The sequence below is a fragment of the Acanthochromis polyacanthus genome, chromosome 17 (genome assembly GCF_021347895.1).
Source record: "Acanthochromis polyacanthus isolate Apoly-LR-REF ecotype Palm Island chromosome 17, KAUST_Apoly_ChrSc, whole genome shotgun sequence".
Taxonomy (NCBI): domain Eukaryota; kingdom Metazoa; phylum Chordata; class Actinopteri; family Pomacentridae; genus Acanthochromis; species Acanthochromis polyacanthus.
Window position 1 is genome coordinate 19251629 of NC_067129.1, and position 16635 is coordinate 19268263.

A 16635-nucleotide genomic window follows, 5' to 3' on the forward strand; every position below is an offset into this window, starting at 1 on the left:
TTACTTTTATTCAGGGATTAATCAAAGCTGTGTTTAGTTAACATATTATGATAACATTACATAGGGTCTAAAACTGCAAACTTTACGTTCTTTCTTTATTAACATCTGATGCCAACAGTCCTGTGGTCCGAAATGGAGCCTGCTCTGTTCAGACTGTGTGCTTTTCCTCCGTGTCGCCCCTTTCTGCAGCACTTGTGAAAAATGCGGTTTCTCCAGTTGCACCCTGTTAAAGGGCTTCTCTGTGTCCTGGACTGCAGGCACGGACTTCAGAACGGTGGTTTGGGAAAGTTGTAAACTGTTCGCACACAGAAATTCCTTATCCTGAAGGACCTATTCAGCACTAATAGAACTTTGTTAAATGCCTGCAGCAGCCTTTAGTCTCTCTGCCAACCCCGAGTCGTTCACTGGGCTCCCTCGGTTTCTCAGTTTTGCCACTGTGTAAATGACATTTTTCTCTTAAGACTGATGTAAAAATTGAAGTGTCGGGACTTGAAATTGAATTTCAGTGAACTCTCTGATGCAGATATCAACCTACAGAATATGCTCCTTACAATTACTCGCTTGTTTGTTTTCACATGTGTTAAATAAATATTGTCACAACACGCAACAAGTCTCGAAGACGGGGATGCTGTTTGCCTCCTGGCTCACTGTGTGCAATAGTCAGGGAGCTCTTTTGTATTTCCAACTTGCTATTTTAGGATTTGCCCGATCTCAATAGTTAGGTTTTGTGTGATCTTCAAAGAAAAAGAAGGTGAGAGACGTTGGGGGTACTAAATGTAGATGAGACGGCATTTTTTAAAACTAGAAATACTGGCTCAGGATGTCTGCCTTCTCCACCGTTACAATGTCCTCCATCATTTATCAGAGCCAACTCTTAAAGTTCTACAGCTGGATTGAAATGACTAGAAACTCATTTGCCTTGTGCTGGTGCAGTGATGCAACAACCCAGTGTCAGGCCATAGAAGCCAGCCAGCCAGCCAAATGAGACCAGTCTCTGTCACACCCTGCAGCTGACAGCCATGCCCCTCCCCCTGCGCTATACACTTCCCTGATGGTTGCTGTTGGGGTGGAGCTTGACTCACAGCACTTGTCTAAACACGCTTGTAGACTTGTGCACAATACGCTCTGCTCTTTTCGTAGGTACGCTAAAAGCAGACTGCTTTATTCTCAGCTCTCATATTGTTCACCCTTTGCCATTGTGCTATTCTTTTACATATGCCCAAACCTTTATCGATTTTCCTCCCGTTATTTGTTTTTTAGGTACTGTTTGACATAAACTTCTGTCATAGATTGTAATTCATGGATAGAAGGTTCAGGCCATTTCTGTATCTCACTGACAAGCTATCAAGTTTAAGATAAGAAACAGTGGTCAAATACTTAGCTACTGTGGCGATAGGCTTCCTATCAGTGTGAGGTGATATCAGGGCCATTTTATCCCCTTGGCTGTAAACATCAACTGATTTTTTTTAAGGCCCCATATGGTGAAATTCCATTCTTGTGAGGTTCTATGGTTGTCCTACATTTTCAGGTGTAAAATGAAAGCTGTTAAAATATGAAGGTGTTGACTTCTGCAGTTTGTCAGCTTTCCAGCTTTACAAGCCAATAAAAATTTGACCCAGGTGCTATTTATCACCTAACTAACCAGTAGCCATCCAGCTCTATGCTGTCAGTCACAGACACAGACCGCGTGTTCTTCATGAAGGAGGCAGGAACAGCAGCAGTTCATTTTGGTTTTCGGAGCAAAACAGCACAATCAGAACAGCTCTAAAACCAGGAGTTATAAAGTCATGGTGAGCTGGACTATCACTGCAGTATTTTGATCTCAAAAATGGAAAGACACACTGTGGGGACACTTGGATTCATGAGCGTAAAGGCGCACAGGATTAAAACTCTACTGATCTTCATGTCAGACAGTTTGCTTCCACCACTTTAAAAGCTAACCATTTATATTCCAATACTGGACATGTTATAAAACACCATTTTTGGCATTTGTATGTCTTCAAACAGATCAAGCATGTCAGGGCTGCACTTGGTGAAACAAGGCAGAGATCGCAGGCGAATTGATCTCCAGAGGGACTTCACCGTCGCTTCACCTGCTGAATTTGTCACCCGCTTCGGTGGTAACAAGGTCATTGAAAAGGTAACGGATTTTATTTGTTGCCCTCCTTTAAAAGATACTGAAAGTGCTTCTGACAAAGTAAACCCTGTCATGTTTGGAAGTGAATTTCAATGTTACATACTAATGAGAATTTTAAAAAAAAACATATTAATAAAGAATTCTTAAAAAACTCCCCACAGCCAAGAGAAATAATGATTTGCACAGCATAATATTATCACACATATAGACAGAGCAGCGCCTAACTGTTCTATTGAGCAAATGTGACAAAATGTCCCATTTCGAAATTGACCAATCCAGTTCAAAGATCTGACATCTGTAGTGAAAACCATTAGAAACTGATGGACAACTTGTGCAGCCACAAAAATGAAAAGGCACAGTATATTTGCATGCCACGACTTTACTGATGTGATATGAATAGACCAAAGCAGCATTACTATCTCGCCTATTTTGTTTACACAGGTGCTTATTGCAAATAATGGCATTGCAGCAGTTAAATGCATGCGCTCCATCCGCCGCTGGGCCTATGAGATGTTTCGCAATGAAAGGGCAATTCGTTTTGTTGTCATGGTGACCCCTGAAGACCTGAAAGCCAATGCAGGTGAGCTTTAGCACGATGTCTGTCACTCCTGAGTAAGTAGAACCCAACTAGAATTCCTGAGACTCACATGGAAACACTGGAGAGTTGATGTTTTTTAGCTCTTGTTCAAAAGACAATGCCCTGGCACACATTATATTGGAGAAAGATATGTATGTTTGAAGAGTAAAATTGCTTTCTCTCAGCGTTGGCAGTCACTTTTCAATCTAATCATGTTGTTCGACACATAGAGGGGGTAAAGTCAACATATTAAACTACCTGGTAGGAAGTTAGTGAAGCAAGGTCATTAATCTGTATGTTTCATGATTTCTTCTTTTTTTGTTTGTTTGTTTCACAGAGTACATCAAAATGGCAGATCATTATGTTCCTGTGCCAGGAGGGACTAATAACAACAACTATGCCAATGTGGAGCTTATTCTGGACATTGCTAAGCGGATACCTGTTCAGGTACCATCAAGCTCTTAATTTGTTTAAAGGTTTCCGCTGTAATTAATGACTTTTGATTGAATGTCTGCTGTTCTATTGTTGTAAATATTATAGGCAGTGTGGGCTGGATGGGGCCACGCCTCAGAGAACCCCAAACTCCCAGAGCTCCTTCAAAAGAACGGCATTGCTTTCATGGGTAAGGAAAGTCGGTCGTCTTGTTTGCATTTTATGTGTCTTTCCCACATTAGGCCATTTTATTTAATTTAATTGTTCTGTCTTTTCCCAGGTCCCCCAAGTCAGGCTATGTGGGCTCTCGGAGACAAGATTGCTTCATCAATCGTGGCTCAGACAGCCGGCATACCAACTCTGCCCTGGAGTGGAACAGGTAGATCATTGATTGTGAGCTGTTTAGGATTTGCTTTAGAAAAAGCATTTCCTTTATTATTCGTCAGTCCATATTTCCTGCATTCCTGCTGACTTGCATGTTTATGTAGCTGGTGTTGGTTTAAATATGTCTCTTAAACATGTTCCTATACCTTTGTTGTAAATGTCTGATGTTTCAGGTCAAATTTCTGAGATTTCAAATGGAGAAAAAATAAACCACACAAATGAACTGAGAAGCTTATTTGCTGAATATATTATGTATTTGTTTTTCCTCAGGTCTGACAGTAGAATGGACCGAGAACAACCAAAAGAAGAAACTCATCAACGTTCCCCATGACTTGTACGAGCTCGGTTGCATCCAGGACGTAGAGGACGGCCTGAAAGTAAGCAAGTCATCAAGCTGGCAGTTCATACTGTCAAATGAACGCTGCACATGCTTTGGTATAGTGTGCATACTGACATGTATAAACCTGTATGTTTACATGGCAGGCAGCAGAGAACATTGGCTTCCCTGTGATGGTGAAGGCCTCTGAAGGTGGTGGAGGAAAAGGGATCCGCAAAGTGAACTGCGCTGATGACTTCCCTAATCTCTTCAGACAGGTAGGTGCAAATTTGTATATCTAATCTATAGCATTGCAAAATGTTCTATGCATTTGCTGACTGCAAGAATTGGTTTTCTTTTCGTGCTGTAGGTCCAAGCAGAGGTTCCAGGATCACCCATTTTTGTCATGCAGCTAGCCAAGCATGCCCGCCACTTGGAGGTTCAGATTTTGGCTGATCAATATGGCAACGCTATTTCCCTGTTTGGCAGAGACTGCTCTGTGCAGCGACGTCACCAGAAAATTATAGAGGAGGCTCCTGCCACCATTGCCACTTCTGACGTGTTTGAGGATATGGAAAGGGTATAGGCTCCTCTAGCAATGTTTGTGATTACATAGCTGATAAATGGAGAGCAAACCCAAGAACTTTCAGGACTGATTTGATTTGAGCTCTTCTCTCGCTTCAGTGTGCAGTAAAGCTGGCGAAGATGGTGGGTTACGTCAGTGCAGGCACAGTGGAGTACCTCTATAGCCAGGACGGCAGCTTCTACTTCCTCGAGCTCAACCCTCGCCTGCAGGTGGAACACCCCTGCACTGAGATGGTGGCTGACGTCAACTTGCCTGCAGCCCAAATGCAGGTCAGTCTCACTCACGTGCTTCAGCTGCTTCCAAAAGCTCACTGTTACATCACGTATGGTGTGTTTGGGTCTGTGGCTGTCCTGTAGGAGACAAAGTTAGCACGCTTCAACGGCGTCACCGTTCTGAAGGGCCCCTGTCTCCATGGCAACAGATTGCAAAAAAAAAAAAAGGAGGAGAAACATTGTAGTACATCCATGGGTTGTTGCTCCGATTGGTCACATGGTCTGCTCTGCAGTGTTTAGGATTGTGTGCAAATAGGTCAGTGGCAGTCAAGCTGAAGGGCTGGGAAAGCTTTGCAAGCAAGCTGATTGGGTGTTACCGATGGAGTGACACAGGATGAGGAGGAGAATGAGGTGATCCCTTTCAGTGCAGCGACAATCTCAGCAAAGTGTCGTCAAAAAAGCAAAAAATATAATGTGTGAAACCATAAGATAAGCATGCCAGTGAAAATGTGAGGGGTTCATTCAAAGGAGAAACATCACATGCATAAATGTGTTGTGCTGTTCCCTCTGTCTTTTGTCAGATTGCTATGGGTATTCCTCTTCACCGAATCAAGGACATCAGGATGCTGTATGGGGTCCAGCCCTGGGGAGACAGTCCCATAGATTTCGAGCGTCTGTCAACTACCCCCTCCCCTCGAGGCCATGTCATTGCAGCTCGTATCACCAGTGAAAATCCAGATGAGGTATGATGCACTCGAGTGCGTTAAATATTACCTCTTCTCTTACTGTTCCTTTTATTGTGACTTTTCATTTGGTGGTGAGGCTGTTGTACATTAAGTAAAGACTATTGTTATTACTCCTAAATGTCACCTTAGTCTAAATGTCAAATTAGCTGTTTATGGTTAAGATCAAATCTAGTGTGTGTGTTTTGTGTAAATTCAGGGTTTTAAGCCAAGTTCTGGGACGGTGCAAGAGCTGAATTTCCGCAGCAATAAGAACGTGTGGGGCTACTTCAGTGTTGCAGCCGCTGGAGGGCTGCACGAGTTTGCAGACTCCCAGTTTGGACACTGTTTCTCTTGGGGAGAAAATCGTGAAGAAGCAATCTCGTGAGTAAATTCAGTGTGAACACGCTGCTGTGTCAGAAAGCTCACTGAAAACATTTCTTTTTTACCATATATGTATTTTCCACATGAGCCCATTCCTGTGCCATTGTATAATCAGAGGTTATGTCTCTTCCTAGCAACATGGTGGTCGCTCTTAAGGAGCTGTCTATTAGGGGAGACTTCAGGACCACAGTGGAATACCTCATTAAGCTACTGGAGACTGAAAGCTTTCAGCACAACAGCATCGACACAGGCTGGCTGGATAGGCTTATCTCAGAGAAGATGCAGGTAACGTATGTAGAGGTGTTCCAGCTGTAGCCACTAAATGCACTTCAAGAAATCTATGACGGAATGTCTGACATACTGACTCATAATATCATGTATTCAGCAAAATACTCTGTATTCAAATACTGAGATAATAGCGGGACCGTTTGGTTAATCCTCGTCACATCACACATTTCGTATTTGCGCCTGAATGTATGATTTTCTTTTTGGCTAAGTAGTACAGTGTCTGTTGCATGCAGGCGGAGCGTCCTGACACGATGCTGGGAATTGTGAGCGGTGCTCTGCATGTGGCCGATGTCAATCTGAGGAACAGTGTGTCTAACTTTCTGCATTCTTTGGAAAGGTAAAAATATGACTTGTCATTGTAATCCATTTCAAACGTGCTTGGGATAGAAAACATGAAACACTTTCGACTCTCTAACTAGGGGCCAGGTGCTGCCAGCACACACACTGCTCAACACTGTGGATGTGGAGCTGATCTATGAAGGCACTAAGTATGTCCTGACAGTGACGCGCCAGTCTCCAAACTCCTACGTGGTCATCATGAACAGTTCTTCTGCTGAGGTTGATGTCCATCGACTCAGTGATGGAGGTCTTTTGCTTTCTTATGATGGAAGCAGCTACACTACCTACATGAAAGAAGAGGTGGACAGGTAAGATGCTAGCCTAGCCATGCTAGACAACCCACGGCAACGAATTTAATTCTCTGCCAGGGTGGGTCTAGTTACCCTCCATAAGGCTCGAGGTTGGATGCTCCTAAAACTGGCCGGACCAATCACCATGAAGTGTAGAGTCAGAAGGCAGGCGTAACTAAGTGACGACAGAGGCGCGACGATTCTGACAGAAACAACCGGAAACAACTAGCCTAGCCGTGCTGGACAACCCACGGCAACAAATTTAATTCTCTGCCAGGGTCGACAACAAAAACGACAACAGTCGTTGAGCTCCATGAGCACCGACTCTGAATAATCTTTCTGTTAACGTGTCTGTAATATACTTGAGCTTCACCCATTGACTGTATAAATAAGGCTTCACCGAACTACCGCATCCTCTGATTTCCGGCGCTCTAGGAGCCTATTCGTTGTGCTGATTGGTTGTATACCTACCCAATTGCTGCAGAGTGATTTGAAAGACAACCTTTTAGCCCGCCTCCCTCCCTGTCGAGCGTGCCTCGACCCTTGCGTCTTCAGAGCATGGGTCTAGCACGGCTAGGCTAGTAAGATGCTACAAAGTTTTATGAAATGATCATTACTGTTTAACTTCACCACACAACAGAATAAAAAGTAAAATAAAATGTCATTGAATTGTATAAATTATATGTCTTTGCTTATATGTAGTTTAAAATGTCTTGACTCAGTTGAAAGCATTGCAGATATATAAATATATATATATATGTGTGTGTGTGTGTGTGTGATGCATTTAATCTTTTGATTTCTGATTCTGTTAAGACTAATTATCTTTTTTTTTTTTTTACAGGTATCGCATCACAATTGGGAACAAGACCTGTGTGTTTGAAAAGGAGAATGATCCCTCGCTACTGCGATCTCCTTCAGCAGGAAAACTCATTCAGTACACGGTGGAGGATGGTGGGCATGTGTTTTCTGGCCAGTGCTACGCTGAAATCGAGGTACAAGCTTATTCATATGCTGTCCACAAGAAAGATGGAATGATTTCAGATGTACTTTATTTTTATTACTAAATGTGTGCTGTGTTGTAAATTACAGGTCATGAAGATGGTAATGACTCTAACCGCTGCAGAGTCGGGCTGTATTCACTATGTGAAAAGAGCTGGGGCAGCACTGGAACCTGGCTGTGTCATTGCCAAACTGCAACTCGATGACCCAAGCAGAGTCCAACAGGTACTTTCAAAATATATATATGTGGCATATGTGCTATACCAAGTAGGATTTTTCTTTCTGCTTGCTGCAGAATGAACCATGGTGTTTCTTTGTCCATTCCAAAATGTTCATTTGCAGTCTCAGTTGCAACATGAATTTTTGCTTTAAGCTCGTTTGATCACAAAAAGTTGCTGTCTGAATGAAAAAGGACTGCATTTTTCACATAAAAGATCCGCACTCTGCTGCACTCTGTTAGCACTGTGTATTAGTTGTTTGGATGCGTGCTTATGACAAATCACTTTATGGAGTCAAAACATCAACGAGGCAGGAAATTGCGGCTGCCAGCGAAGATGATGGCTCAATTATTTGAGGGGAAGAGATGCGTGTGAGTCAGCAGTCATCTGGGCCAGGCTAATGCAGGAAAATTGCACGGCAGAATTGATGGAGGAGAAGACACCCACTGCTGGCAAATCTGCTGCTAGTGGTTAGCCAACAATAACTAGAACAAGGCACAAAATACAAACTGGCAAACTTCGTGCAGCAGACATTATCATAAGTATACCCTCCGCGTTATACTAGACCTTGATCTTTGATTTATGCTCAACAATTGCGTTCTATAGGCAGAGCTGCACACAGGAGCCCTGCCTTCTATCCAGGCAGTAGCTCTGAGGGGAGAAAAGCTACACAGAGTCTTCCACAACACACTGGATCATCTCGTTCACATAATGAGTGGTTACTGTCTCCCCGAGCCTTTCTTCAGTGCTAAGGTAAGAATTCATACACAGCTGGGTCATACTAACATTAGCTCTTCTAGCTGTAAGCAGCTTCTGACAAATGCGTTCTTTTGTCCGTCCCAGCTGAAAGAGTGGGTGGAAAGGTTAATGAAAACCATGCGCGATCCCTCGTTGCCACTGTTGGAGCTTCAAGACATCATGACTAGTGTGTCGGGTCGTATCCCCCCTGCTGTGGAGAAGGCCATCAAGAAGGAGATGGCTCAGTACGCCAGCAACATAACCTCTGTGCTCTGCCAGTTCCCCAGCCAGCAGGTGCCCCACCAACACACACATTGTTCTTCCACGCTGCTCACTGTTTATTTCTCTTTGCCAACAGTAATATTGTTCGGTTTCCATGGTAACTCGTGTTCTCGGAAAACAAAGCAGTTGGTTTTCTATAGACATATAGAAAATATGTTTATATACTGGCAGTATTTGAGGGTGCCGCCTTTGATAATTAGTGAAAGAATATTAATGTAAATATGTTGTATTCATTTTTAGTGCTTCGTGTTTTTTTTAAGTAATTTAGTTGAACAGTAGGATTTCTCAACTGTTGAATTGCACTCTCACACTGTGTCCACTGTGAGTTTCTTACGCAAACAGATAATTTCAAAATATGTGTCCAAGTGGCTGTATTTTTGTCTAAGAAAGCAGAATGCAAGTATTGTATTTGTCTGTGTGTGTGTGTATAAAGTATTCTGTTTTTGCATATAGCAGCTAACTTTTCTCTGATTTCTAATCTTTATAATTCCCCTAATGAACAAAGATGTCTGACCTCCAAGGATTTGTTGGGATTATTTGAATATGCTGGATCCAATATGCTATTTCTTGTGAAACATGTTGGACTTCTGCATTTGCATTCATGTTTTATGAATTTGCTATTCATGCATAGATTATGAAGAGCAACGAATGGCCTTTGCACTAATATAAGTAGTATTAAAAGTGTTTTATGGCATTCCTCTAACAATATTTAGCTCTAGTTTTAGTTAAAATGCCATTGCCAGGGTTTTCCCTTCTCTGTTGGTCAGATACAACACAAACACGTTAAGTGAGGGGTCATCAGTGTCATTGGGATTAAATGCTTATGAGTCTCAACTGCTGCTGGGATTAAATGCTTATATTGTCTATCTCCTTTGTTTCCAGATTGCAAACATCCTGGACAGCCATGCTGCTACTCTTAACAAGAAGTCAGAGAGAGAAGTCTTCTTTATGAACACACAAAGCATTGTTCAACTGGTGCAAAAGTGAGCAACATTTATTTCTCAATATGTTGATTTTTTTTAATTTTTATAATTGATATCTCACTTTTAAAATTTTGTCCATAAACCTATGTAATACAATAGCTGCCGTTTGTTTTGCACAAGACTAGCCTGTCTTTGTGTCCAACAGGTATCGAAGTGGCATCCGAGGTCACATGAAGGCAGTGGTGATGGATTTGCTTAGACAGTATCTGAAAGTAGAGATCCAGTTCCAGAATGGTAATGAACAGCGACTGCACACTTTATTACTGGTTTCAAGTCTTCATTGTGGTGACATGTTCCCACATGCAGGAGTAAAATAAATCTAGTTGTGCTGTGCTGAATTTTTTTCACAAAGATTGCATTGACTTTTTCTCTCCATTTGGTGGTGCTCTTTCACCTCAGTTCTCCTGTGCTGTATTTTACAAAGCTTCTGTGTATTATCCCATTAACAGGACACTATGACAAGTGTGTGTTTACACTGCGTGAGGAAAACAAAGGCGACATGGCCAATGTGCTCAACTACATCTTCTCCCATGCTCAAGTCACTAAGAAGAACCTGCTGGTTACCATGCTGATTGTAAGTATCCTGGTCAGAAAAATCTATATTAAACACTGCTCAAGACAAATTCACACCTTTAGCATATCAATTTTAATAATTCGGTCTTATTTCAAGTCTAATTAAGGATGTACTGATATTTCAGTGAGCCACTGATTGTCTGTTTACTGTATGTAAGACAGTATGTCTTGTATATCATGTAACTCTGAACATAAATGTATTCAGGAAAGGTAAAGGCTGTAAGTTTGCACATGCACTAGTAATGTGCCAGATTAGCTGCTCAGTTATGAAGGTAATCCATTACTAATTGTTTACTACACTCCCTAACTTTTTATGGCATTGAATTACTCTTCATTTAGTGAGTAAAATAACTCAGTAATGCAACATTTATCAGAGTAGTGATGTAATTCCTGAATAATACAGCTTCTAAAAAGTGGATCATAACATGTTAAACCTCACCATTTAGTAAAACGTACTACATAGTCTGTGTATAATACACTAAGGTGTCTAAGACATCTATCTGATGATTTTTCTATTATGTTTTCTTTTGTGTCTAGGATCAGCTCTGTGGCCGTGATCCCACACTGACAGATGAACTGATGGCCATTTTGACTGAACTTACCCAGCTCAGCAAGACAACCAATGCTAAGGTGGCACTACGTGCTCGGCAGGTCAGAGGCCAACTCTTCATTTTCATTACAGAAATTGTTTTATGTTGTATTGAAATGACTCATAAATGCATCAGATATCTCCTACATGGCAACATGTGTTGTAAGCAGAAAAAAATGATTTGAAAGTGTGCTGGTTTAACTTAAAATCTGGAAGAAAAAAAAACATATTTCTGTGTAGTGGCTAAAGCTGGGAATGGGCTCAGTGTTAGCCATATTTCATGGTGACTGCTTCCCCACCAGATGTCACTGTGTCCACTCCACTAAAGACTGAAGGAAAGTTGATAGAGACATTCTTTTTTAATGGAAATTAGAAACAGCAAGAAAATCTAGAATAGTAGATGTTTAATAAAACATTAAAGAATGTGAACAAATTCTTTCGCTGAAATTTTATGGAGATTGACACTAACAAATATGAAGGACTAAGAGGAGAACTACTGTGTGCTTGTGCCAAAAAAACAACAACTCATAAATCTCCTTTACGCAGGTATTGATAGCATCTCATCTTCCCTCTTATGAGCTACGACACAACCAGGTGGAGTCCATCTTCCTCTCTGCCATTGATATGTATGGACACCAGTTCTGCATTGAGAACCTGCAGGTAGGCATTAGAGACAGGATCAGCAGTTCTAGCATCATTGTTTAATCTGTCAATGGACTATGTGCTCAAAGCTAATGATTGTTGTTGATTTTTTTTGTTTTTTTATTTAGAAACTGATCCTTTCAGAGACATCCATCTTTGATGTTCTGCCCAACTTCTTTTACCACAGTAATCAGGTTGTCAGGATGGCTGCCCTAGAGGTGAGAGAAATGATGATATCAGTTTGGTCTAATTTAATTTAAAACACAGTCACTTTACATATCTGACCTCCATTGTCTTTGGTTTCATCTCTACTAATCTCAGGTGTACGTACGCAGAGCATACATTGCCTACGAGCTCAACAGTGTTCAGCATCGACAACTGAAGGACAACACGTGTATAGTAGAGTTCCAGTTCATGCTTCCCACCTCACATCCCAACAGGTATCACTCTTGAAAATGCCTGCAACACTTAAATGCTGTGTGTTACTTTTCCGCTCTCCTACTTTTCCCTTCCACGGCACCGTGGAGTCGATATTTTAATAGTTTTCTAATAATGAATTTTCCATTAGTGGCACAGATGCTGACAAATTGACAGCACCACCATACATTTGGCCACAGCTTTATATTAATGTATATCTTAATGACAACACCTACAACCATCCACTCCTGTCTCTCAGGGTTATCAACATGATTCGGTGGCTGCCTGTATTTTTATGTCTGTCTTTTTAACTACAGACTGCTGCATCATTCTCTTATTTAGGTGTTTGTAGCGTAGGTGGATGTGTGCTGTGACTACATGAAACATATTACTCAAAAGCCAAGAAATTGCTGAATATTATTAGATGAATATCAAAGGCACCAGTGATGAATTTTTTTTTAATCTACTTGATGTCATCCATGGTGCCACAATTCCTTCCCAACATTCCCAGCTATGTCATTGTTTATCGTTGTTCTCCATGTAAATGCTCCTCATGTGCAAAAGAAGGCATTTTGCAAGACTGACAATATTTTTATTGGTTTGTCAAAAGTGTGAGGGCCACGAGCACCAAACTCCCGGCCTCGAGAGGCTCGTGTCAGCTGCTCGTCCTTGTGAGTTCCAAGAAAACCACAAGTTCCTAAAAACATGTAAAGATGCCATGTGAGGCCAGAGAATCAGCCAAATTAAAACCAAATCAAGATAAAGTCAGGATTTATCATGTACATGCTCAGCATTTGAGAAACCTTGTAGCAGATACAGTACTGCAGCGTTTCTGTTTCACTCATGTTTTGTATTCTATCTACGGTTTTGTTCAGTTTGTCTGTGCGTGGTTGTGTGTGTGTGTGTTGGTGTATTTTCTTTCTGTCCCTATGCCGTGCTTGTCTTTGATGTGTTGGTTTCAGTTTTTTTTTTATGCCGTTAGTTATCGAAATACTGCGAATGCCACCATGTACTCATTCTGTTGCATGCTTGTGATTTACTGTGTCTAGATTAACCTTCATGTTTGGCTCATTAATGTCAAAACTAGTCTGCATGAGAGTTTGAAGTGATCCTGTCTTTGTCCAAAGCATATATCAGGACAAGGACATCTTAGGATCTCATGATGCATGTTGTAAAAGGAGCAGTCAGGAAGTGAAATGTGTGTTTAGAACTGCAAATGTAGTTTTAACAGTTACTTCATCCTTCATTTTTTACATTTGTTGCATTCATTTAGATATTAAGAAGCGCAAAAACAAATGTTAAGACACACACAAACTCTGTTTCTCACACTGACGTTCAGTTACACACACATTGCTACACTTTGACTGTCTTCCTCTTCTGATGCCTGACACTAACCACTTAGTAATCAATGTTGTTTGATTGCAGAGGGAACATCCCCACTCTAAACAGGTATTGTAAAAATTCTTTTCATTGGGTAAACTGCTGATGACTATTGATTAGCTAGTTGCATGGTCAAAGCCATAATTGAAGTTGAATTTAATTCGTCATCAAGTTGTTGCATATGCAACTGTTTGTTGCTTTGAAATCTCCTAAAATGAAACTGATTTAGTAACTCAAGTTTAGTCTGGTTGATAAGTGAAGCATTTCTTAATTTTACTGACAACAGCATGGCCTGTGGCATTCAACCTTTGTGTCAAATATTTTGTTTGTGTGTTTGCGTCCTGTGAAACTGTGTGTATGTGTTTCGGTATTGGGGAGATTTGTAATAACGTGGGATGTAAAACAGTGTACAATGATCAGATTATGTGTCGGGAGAAATGTTGTACAACATTGCAAAACTCCAGAACTGAAACCTCTGACTGTCCTGCCAGGAAAATGTCCGCTCCAATCCTGGACATTGCAAAAGCCGCGGCCACTAAATTACAAGAAAGTAAACCCCAGGACCTTAAAGCACGAGATAGTGAATCTAAGGATGGTATTGCTGAGAAGAAAAATGCCTCAGATTTGGAATCTGTGGACAGGTTTGACTCACAAAACCTCTTTGGTGCTTACAATGGGTGTAACCTATGGGACGTCTTCTCACAATCAAAGGACTAACACCCGACAAAACGAAACATGCGCATTGAAAGGATCTTTCTGGTGGTTTTATGGTTGCTTGTTCCTGCGAAAGGAATATTTCCTTTGTTTTAATTTGACTAACGTGATCTTTTAAAAATCCATACAGTGTAGCTGCTTTTACTGTGTACACATGCCATGGTGGAGTTTTTTTTTTTCCCTTTTTTTTTTTTTTTTTACTACTTGCTTTTAATTTTTGAACCTCATTCAGTTTTTAAACAGTCCCCCAGAATTAACCTGAAACTTTCAAGCGATTTCGTACAATTAGTCTATCTCGGTAAACTGCTGAAAAGCTGAAGGATCAAAACTGTTGTGAGGTTCTAAAAGGTGAATTGGGGAAATCGGCACAAACTCAGCCTAGTAGTACAGCAGAATTCTCGATTGTAACTGCTCTGTCTGCACCTTAGGATGTCATTCTCATCCAACCTGAATCACTACGGCATGGTGCATGTGGCCAGCGTGAGTGATGTTCTGCTTGACACCTCGTTCACACCACCTTGCCAGCGCATGGGAGCCATGGTCTCCTTCCGCTCATTTCAGGAGTTCAAAAGGTCCGTACCTGTTTCCAAGAATTCTATGCTTGATCTTTTCCATTTGTATTTAAATGGAGTATTAAAAATGTGCCTGACAGATAGTGTGATTTTCTTTATTTACAGAAACATACCAGATGTGTTGAGCTGCTTCTCTGACTCTCCCCCTCCAAGTCCGACCTTCCCAGAAGGAGGCAATCCCGTCCTGTATGGTGAAGAGGACAACAAGGTGACGGGAGCAGACCTACGCCAGTCACAGGCCTGTCATTCATCTGTATGACTGTAACTTAGAATAAAATTTGTGTTTGCCCTGTCATCCAGAGTGTCCAGGATGAGCCTATCCATATCCTGAATGTGGCTATTAAGACTGACAGTGACATGGACGACGATGGCCTGGCAGCCATGTTCCGGGAGTTCACTCAGTCAAAGGTGGGACCTTGTCTGCAACAACGCCTTTGTTTCTGTTGATTTCTAAAGAGAGATTTCGATTCTTGAGAGGGCTTAGAACGATCCCACCACACTGACATTTCGCATTTTTCCTCTACAGAAATCCCTCCTGTTTGAACATGGCATCCGAAGGCTAACTTTCCTCGTAGCTCAGAAGGTGAGGGTTCTAATTAATCTTTCCTGAGACAACTATCTGTCTTCACAATGTGCTGCCTCGCATGTCACCAATTCAGCAGTTCTGAACCGCATGTACATAAATGTTACAATTGAATCTTGCGTCTTTCTTTTTGTACTGACTAATATTTCATTAGTATTCATATGGAATGACGTGACTGTGGTAATTGTAATAATGATTTGCATAATTTGAAATTCAGCTTGTTTTCCTGTCTGTCTCTGTAACTCTTTCTGCATGCCTTGCTTTTGCTGCATTTCTAATAACAGGATTTCAGGAAGCAAGTCAACTGTGAGGTGGACCAAAGATTTCATGTAAGTAGCGGAAGACAAATGAAATCTGGACAAGAATCACTGCATTTGTTTGAAAACGGTTCAAACACTCCCTACCAAAAAAATAACACGAGTTATCCTTGTTTTGAAATTTTCAAACGGTCTGCAGGAGGTGGATTAATTAGATCAAACAGTGCATTAATATGCCTGCATCGATTTTATCCAGGAGTGACTGCTTGATCTTTGCCTTAAAATCTGTGCTTGAACTTTTTTTTTTTTTACATAGACTTTATTGATTATAAATGGCCTGCAGTAATGTGAGCACACATTTTATCTTTGATAGCCAGTCAGAAATTCTTGGCATTTTTGTGATGTTCCCTCCTACTGTGCTGTGAAACCGAGGACAGCGTTTATCTTTCCAAGTTTGACCCAGGGTAGAAAGAAAAGCCTCTAACATTAGGACGACAATAATGACAGGGATTTAGGGCAGGATTAGTTTTTGAGAAATGCCCAAATCTTTTACGACTGCTTGTCATTTCAACAATAGGCTTTGATTTTTCTTTTGTGGCACCCTAGTCTCTGATGAGAGCTAATCATGCTAACTAATGTCCCCATCATTATGCAGCCCCTGTTACATGAAGGGGTTTTTGCACCATTGTGTAAGCTCACCCTGTAAAGACTTTTCCTCAGTTCACTATATATTGGAGGCTGAACAAGATATGCAATCACAGTGTCAAATCATGGCTGTGGAGGTTTCCAGTGTGTGTATTACTGCAGCTCACTCATTATCGTGTGGGCTGTGAGTTGATGAGAGCATCTCCAATTGGTCTGGCATTGTTTTGGCAAGTGGTGTCACTTCATCTGAAGACGTCAAACAGGGCTCCCAGGCATTATTCAGATGATCACATGTCTGTGGGAAAAAAAAGAGATGTTTCATTCATTAGCATAGTGAGCGGTGCTTGTATATGTAGTCTGTTACTATTATTGTGTT

At 41.3% G+C, this 16635-nt stretch overlaps 1 protein-coding gene across 4 annotated transcripts in view; it reads left to right on the forward strand.

The window, feature by feature from the left end:
* acaca (acetyl-CoA carboxylase alpha) overlaps window positions 1-16635 on the forward strand; it is a 35073-nt gene that overhangs the window by 2103 nt on the left and 16335 nt on the right. For 2 of the 4 annotated variants that reach the window (XM_022206537.2, XM_022206536.2), the window contains exons 3-33: window positions 2008-2140; window positions 2579-2717; window positions 3052-3161; window positions 3255-3336; window positions 3427-3525; window positions 3801-3907; window positions 4014-4124; window positions 4217-4426; window positions 4531-4701; window positions 5226-5387; window positions 5587-5750; window positions 5885-6035; window positions 6272-6375; window positions 6458-6685; window positions 7509-7659; window positions 7757-7891; window positions 8491-8637; window positions 8728-8916; window positions 9787-9887; window positions 10033-10121; window positions 10337-10461; window positions 10998-11111; window positions 11596-11709; window positions 11820-11909; window positions 12013-12131; window positions 13534-13557; window positions 14631-14774; window positions 14880-14982; window positions 15075-15182; window positions 15301-15357; window positions 15642-15686. In XM_022206537.2, coding sequence (XP_022062229.1) covers window positions 2008-2140; window positions 2579-2717; window positions 3052-3161; window positions 3255-3336; window positions 3427-3525; window positions 3801-3907; window positions 4014-4124; window positions 4217-4426; window positions 4531-4701; window positions 5226-5387; window positions 5587-5750; window positions 5885-6035; window positions 6272-6375; window positions 6458-6685; window positions 7509-7659; window positions 7757-7891; window positions 8491-8637; window positions 8728-8916; window positions 9787-9887; window positions 10033-10121; window positions 10337-10461; window positions 10998-11111; window positions 11596-11709; window positions 11820-11909; window positions 12013-12131; window positions 13534-13557; window positions 14631-14774; window positions 14880-14982; window positions 15075-15182; window positions 15301-15357; window positions 15642-15686 — 3826 coding nt within the window. The remainder of the gene's footprint in view (window positions 1-2007; window positions 2141-2578; window positions 2718-3051; window positions 3162-3254; window positions 3337-3426; window positions 3526-3800; window positions 3908-4013; window positions 4125-4216; window positions 4427-4530; window positions 4702-5225; window positions 5388-5586; window positions 5751-5884; window positions 6036-6271; window positions 6376-6457; window positions 6686-7508; window positions 7660-7756; window positions 7892-8490; window positions 8638-8727; window positions 8917-9786; window positions 9888-10032; window positions 10122-10336; window positions 10462-10997; window positions 11112-11595; window positions 11710-11819; window positions 11910-12012; window positions 12132-13533; window positions 13558-14630; window positions 14775-14879; window positions 14983-15074; window positions 15183-15300; window positions 15358-15641; window positions 15687-16635) is intronic. The other 2 variants (XM_022206539.2, XM_022206538.2) reach the window with 1 other exon arrangement.